Genomic DNA, 7,266 nt, shown 5'->3' on the forward strand with positions numbered 1-7,266 from the left:
GTGAGTAATCGTCGCTAGTTACACAATTAAATCTTTCCATTTTGTATCAGATAGTGCAAGAATTTTATGTTAGTATTACTTCCATTTTTAGCTACAGAAGCATTGTTAAAGTTTACAGTTTTCTCCTATTCTTATTAATAATTTTGAAGTGGTATAGGATAGTTTATTTAGTCCCAATTTCCCAGCTATTCTTACTTTGTATTTTTAAACCTCTCAGGACTGTCATTTATGCTGAGCATCCGTCCCATATCTGACTTCCAAACTATACAAAAGAAACGTCAACTTGTAATGATCCTAAACTACATAGCTTGATACATGAAATAGAAGCAAGCTAGATATTTTTTATCGTTTTTATCAGCAAATAAAGTTTGTCGATCACCAAATATCAAGTCCATGAGAGAAATTAGTTTATTTTCAATACTTTTACAGCTTAATCTGTCTCTCTCAGTCTCCCTCTCTAATTGTCAAGTATATATACCTTGAGTTTTATTTTCATTTATTCTTTTAAATACCGTACTTAATTTTTGTAGTGATACAATTTTGGATTTGTGGTGAGCTAAGCGGCTACAAAAGTTTTCTCTTAGCATTTCTATTTCTCCTGCCATTTTACCTCTGCTTCATTACATTTGCTGCATTGAAATATCGCCTCATTCTACAGTCTCTTTAGTTCTGAGTAAATGACCTGAATATAATATCGAGATGTTAATGAACCGTTTGTAAATAACGTTTCTTCATTTTGACAGGATACATATGGCAGCATACATCCAAGAAAATGCCGCTGAGCTTCAACGTGGTGATGATGCTACATCCATAGAAATGGTGACCATCAACGACGACTCGAATGAAGAAAACACGATATCGTGTAGGCCATATCTCGTCGATAATCAGGGGAACTGTAACCAGAGTATGCCATCAGGCGTTGAAAGACCTCTTCCAGTTTCTGGTCTTCAATCAAGTTACATTTATTCCAGAAGTAGTAATAAAAAATCCTTTTTCCTCCTGAATCAAGACTCAGAGACTGAAAATATATCTGATTCTTCTATTCGATGTATAGAGAATACGAGTATCGGAGATCAAACGAGAGCTGGGGCAGAAAAGAAATTTGTGCAAACATTTTTGGCTTATGTTGAAAATGTTCTCTATACCTGTGAAAGTTTGAGAGATATTATTAAGAACATCGATTCTACTTTCTCAAAGTTGCGTCGGTTAAGAAAGATGACTCTCATGTTTCAGGACCAGATCGATATTTATTACCGCCTGGTTGGTGTCTCCTTACAATTCTCAGCATATTCTCTTGAGTTACTGTACGGCACTGCAAAGCTTATGAACATCAATGAAATTGTGTCCACCAGCTTGACTGTAATGCAAGATGATATTCGACAATTATTAGATATCTTCACTAAGTTGGAAACCATGAGCAAAAACCTCTCGCATGAATGTAGAGACGTATGTAAATATTACGATCAGTTCTCTTTATCGGATCACATGAAGAGTAATACTGAAAGTGATAAAAATGTTTATCGGATACAAAACGAAACTGTGTCTATACTACGCAAAGCTTGTCATCTACTGTCTAACTTAGATATTAAACCACTTCTAGCAAAAGAAGTACAAGAACAATTAAAACAATGTCAACCTATGGAACATGCAGTGTCTGGAACACAAACACTTCCAAAAGATATACAGATTGAAGAAAATGATGTTCCAATGACTCAACAATCTCCTACTGATAATTCACAAGCAGATGTTTCTAAATATGTCAGTAAACCTGAAGAATCAGTTCCACCTCTCGCAAGTGAACTATTAAAAAACATAGACATTCGCACAAACGATTTCCAAATAACTCTACAGGACCTTCTACAGGATGAATGCAGATCTGCAACGAAAACCCAGTTAACAATAACAGATCTTCTGCATGTAGATAAAAGTTCATCAGTAAACGCAAGCCTTACAATAAAAGATATTTTAAGGAATGAAAAACAATCTGCTGTAGAAACCAAATTAAGTTTAGATGATTTCTTTAAGCACGGTAAAAATGGCACCAACAATCCCAAGAAATCGTTGACTGGCCATTCAACCTGCTGGGAGAAATTTTTTACTGATTTTCATCAACCTCAATCAAATTCTTTCCTGTACGTGAGCAATACGTCTGGAAGTACTGAGCAGTTAGGAGAACAATCCCGAAGTTTGAAGGAGACTTCAACAGAATCGCAAAAATTCTTGCATACTGGATTACAATACAAAACACATCAAACAGGCTCTCAGTTACAAGATCTGTTACCTTTTCAAAAAATGGAGGACCATAGAGTTTATCATTCGAAATAGATTATACAAATTGAAGAAAATGAGCCAAGAAATGATAAAATTTACTTACAGTTTGATTCGAACAATATCAATAAATTAGGAAATATAAGTTGTTTATGTACTTCACGAAAAAAGGTTTTAGGGTCTCTGTGAAACTAACAAAAAAAATTACCATGATAAATGACAATATAAAACTATAGTTGGTAAATACAAGAGTAGAAAGACACTATACTACACACAAGGGTTACATCAACTGAATTGTAAGGACATAAAAATACAATTATTTACTATAAACCTTCCTAGAATCCTAAATAGCTATGTAATACATTCATTGTATTACTCCGTTGAAATAACCAAGGAATTGCAAATATATTGTTTATGCATAACATCCTGTAATTTTTTTCTTTATTAATTAATAATATTAGACTTGTTAATTAGTTTGACTAAAACTAAATTTTATTCCACAGAGTGATATATAGTGACACAAGGTAATTTACTGAAATGCGTTGGATGCTGAATAGCAGCTGCGCAAAATAAAATGTCTCGTCATAGACAAGATATGAACTCCACAGTTATTGGTTCAACATTCATACGTGCATACAAAATATTGCCCAATAGGTATTTTTGTCCATTTTATTTTTTCTGTCCAGCTATATTCTTTGTCCACTTTACTCCTTTATTTTAAAAGAAATTGTGAAAATATATTCAATCAAACCAGAAATGAACATGATTATTGTTGCGTTCTGTCAATAATATTCTAAATTTGGCAATGCAAGCATAGTTGGAAATTTAATTTTGTTAATGTTCCAGACCAGATTTCGAGTAAGTCGTAAAATTACAATGCCTCCAATGATTAAAAGGAACAAATTCATGTTGATATATGAGGGGTTTGTTTACCACCATCACTCTTACAACACAGATCAAACCAGACGTTACTGAAGATGTGAGAATCGCCTGACATGTAATGCACGGTGGGTAACCAACATTGATGAACAATATAATAGTCTACTAGTGTATCCATGCCTCGCATCTACATCCTCCAGATGGCGCTACTGTGGAGGCTAAAGAAATTGTGCAACGAATCAAGAATTTGGCAAGAAGATCTCCTAATACGGTCTCTAGTGAACTTTTGAGAAAAGGTACGAAGGATATCAATAATGAAGAGGTAATGGTAAAACTGCCCAAAAGGAACTATATGAAAAGAATGATAAATTTGGAACAAAAACGGACTAGGCCAGTCCGACGATGCATATAATGTAATAGAATCAAATCATGACTTTTTGTGGTATTATAGTGGAGTAAATGATCCTGAGAGAATCTTAATTTTCACTACATTACAAAACATGACAATACTTGCTGCAAATGAAATATTTTTTTTTTCAGGTTAAACATGCAGATTTTTTGCAATTATGTTGTATTCATGGAATTCACTTTGGTCATGTCCTTCTTCTAGTCTTTACATTCTCAGTTCGGAAAAGCGAAAGAACTTACATAACTATCTACCAAAATGGCATACGCACCACTGGTTACTTGTTTCTTTTTAAACAATTTTTATGGCGTCAGTTAGTCAATTGGGGACTTCGACAGGCCTTTTTAAATTATGATGAACCACGAGTAAGAAATTATATCCTGGAGCTCATGGGGTTGCCGTTTGTGCTTCTTACTACTGACTTTGGCAAGTTAATGGATCACTTTAGGGAGGAAGTTCTGGATTTCGCTTCGTACATAGAAATAATCTACATCAGGGGAACACCAGCAAGAGGTCGTCATCGTCAAGTTCATCCAATACTTCCTTCGCCAAATTAGAATGTGTATGAGCTTGTATTGTCAAGACAACATAGAACGAATAGCGTCGTTGAAGGATTTCATTCAAATCTTGGAAAGTTGATTGCTACACATCATGCAAATATATGGCGATTTCAGATGCCATTAAAAGTATACAAGAGACTGAAAACGTTATTGCCAAAATTGGAGGAGGACATTTACGATATAAACTACCTCTATCAAAGAACTAAGTCACCAATCAACAACGGGTTGAACATAGTGTATGAAATTATGCTCAGTATGGAGACAATGGCAACATCAAGCAGTACCTGCGAGCAATTTATTGTGTACCATTTCAAGATGTATAGTAATCCGGTTGATGAAGCACATGAAGAAAATGAATAAATTCCTGTCTTTAACTCCTATAATCATAGAATATTTGCATTACGTAATATGTTTTGGACGAAAAAAAATGGACGAAAGATTAAATTGGACCAAAATAAAACTGGACAAAAGGTGTTGGACGAAAATTCTGTTAACACACCAAATTGAGTTAAAAGCTACGTGTATGCAAGAGTTACTTATGAATGAAACAATAAAATACTATGAGCTATTAATCAAACAATGAGATACAAACTGTGTAGCAAAACTAAACTTACTGTCTGTATATAGAATGCTAATATACATTATTTCTAACAATATTAGATAATAGGAATACATTATTATGACACAATTCTGAAAATACAGCGCTATGCATGTCTATACAACAAAGTTATCATGTAGTCAGTGATCGTTAAAATTAGTACAATTAAAACGAATTCCTAATAAATTTATCCTTTAAGCTATTTTTGAAAATGCTTATTGTCCTGCAGCCCCTAATAGGCCTACTTTGTGACAAGGAATTACGTTATCTCGAGATGGATATTTTAAAAGATGGGTAGTAACAAGATGTTCTTTGAAGAGGTATACTTAGCGTGCCACAGATAAATGATCTGGTACTTACTAGTGTCGTGCAATGTTCGAACATGAGGGGAGATATCAAGATACTACGAACTTCGCCCTACTTCTTAGGCATCCAGCAGTACGTGGAAATGAAGCAGGTAAACTAACATAACCGAATTTGAAGGACATGTTGGTTCAGAAAAGTGTGAATACAATTAATAAATATATATAATAGATTTTCAGTCAATTACACTTTTCAATTTGTGAGGTCAGATAATCTGTTACATCACAATATTTAATACGAAGTCGCTAATATTTTCGACTTTAAAAAGTCATCTTCAGGTGCATGAGATGCAAACAATTTTTAAAAATAGGTGATAAGTTAATCTAACAATTAATATTGTAGTAAGTAATGCACATGCTGGCATTTACAATTATATAAGTTTTGTGCCTCTTGAGATAAACTGTACATGGTAAAGCTGAACACTGATGCTAGATTTTCGTATGTATGTAAGACATGGAGAAGGCACAGCATGATTTTAACCTTATTGAAAGCTAATTATTCTCATTAAATCATGTCATTAAAATAAAATAAAATGAATTTATACAGTTTGATATTAACTATGTTAAAATGTTAAATATAATATATGAATTTAAAAAGAGAAAGCTGTGATGTAAATGCTGATGGTAGAAGAACACGCAGTCTAATTCGTCGTGGTGAATGCCATAGTTGTACAGTTGTTCAGTTGTTTGCATCCAGGCAAGAAGGCGTGTTTCACCCGACGTTACATGTTTTAGACTCTAAGAGTCAAATTAGACTGCGTGTTCTTCTACCATCAGCATTTACATCACAGCTTTCTCTTTTTAAATTCATATATTATATTTAACATTTTAACATAGTTAATATCAAACTGTATAAATTCATTTTATTTTATTTTAATGACATGATTTAATGAGAATAATTAGCTTTCAATAGGGTTAAAATCATGCTGTGCCTTCTCCATGTCTTACATACATACGAAAATCTAGCATCAGCGTTCAGCTTTACCATGTACAGTTTATCTCAAGAGGCACGAAACTTATATAATTGTAAATGCCAGCATGTGCATTACTTACTACAATATTAATTGTTAGATTAACTTATCACCTATTTTTTAAAATTGTTTGCATCTCATGCACCTGAAGATGACTTTTTAAAGTCGAAAATATTAGTGACTTCGTATTAAATATTGTGATGCAACAGATTATCTGACCTCACAAATTCAAAAGTGTAATTGACTGAAAATCTATTATATATATATATATATATATATATATATATTTATTAATTGTATTCACACTTTTCTGAACCAACATGTCCTTCAAATTCATTGAAGCCAGTCAGGCTAAAAAAACTAGCTTACAATTTTTTAAATAATAAGGTGAAATTACATAAAACAAAAGCAAACATATGGTTTAATAAACAATGTCTCCAACATAAAGTTATCCCAAAATATGCCACTGTTAAAATTAAAAATAACTCAACAGCAGCTAAAGAAACAAAACAACAAGCACAACTATATTGGTTAAAGAACGAAATAAAATATTTACATAAAAAGAAAGAAATACTAAGCAATAAACTATATGATTTACATCTAGCAACAGCAAAATCTACAGGCATCTATTGGAACACTATACAACAAATCTGTCACGATAAAGTTGATGTCTCATAAATATGAAACTCTGAACAAGAAATTGAATTCCTTCATCGGTTCAAAACCGCAGAAAACCACTTCACAAGAAAAGGAAAAAGCAAACAATAGAGTAATTAATCTTACTAATTTAACTTTAACCTCAGATGACATTGATATCCTAAATAAAGGCTATAAACACAATTTTGTATTTAGGAAAAAAGAGAAAATTATTGAAGATTTAGTTATAGAAGCTGAAAACATCATACAGAAGAGTTCTAATGAAAACAAAGAACACCTTAGATACAAAACTGCTAAAATCATTACACAATATATAAATGGTCCAAAAACAGATAAATCGTTACGAAAAGCTAAATTTGAACACAAAAAAAATTTAAAACTGGGAAAGAAACTAAAACAAAATGATATAATACATGTTAAAGCCGATAAGTCAGACTCTATAGTATTAATGAAAAAAGAAGAACACATAAACAAAACTTTAGAATTCATTACCAAAAATCAAATCACGGAATTGAAGGTTGATCCAACTGAGCAGTATCAAAAACAAATAAAACAGGCAATAAAG

General features: G+C 32.5%; 1 protein-coding gene across 1 annotated transcript in view; it reads left to right on the forward strand.

Annotated features, from left to right (window-relative positions):
- The window catches only part of LOC138696250 (uncharacterized), a 35,179-nt gene extending 32,711 nt beyond the window's left edge, over nt 1–2,468 (forward strand). The window contains exon 2 of the mRNA XM_069820939.1: nt 744–2,468. Coding sequence (XP_069677040.1) covers nt 751–2,325 — 1,575 coding nt within the window. The 5' untranslated portion in view covers nt 744–750 and the 3' untranslated portion in view covers nt 2,326–2,468. The remainder of the gene's footprint in view (nt 1–743) is intronic.
- Nucleotides 2,469–7,266: the final 4,798 nt, after the last annotated feature.

The sequence above is a fragment of the Periplaneta americana genome, chromosome 3, assembly GCF_040183065.1.
Source record: "Periplaneta americana isolate PAMFEO1 chromosome 3, P.americana_PAMFEO1_priV1, whole genome shotgun sequence".
Lineage (NCBI taxonomy): Eukaryota > Metazoa > Arthropoda > Insecta > Blattodea > Blattidae > Periplaneta > Periplaneta americana.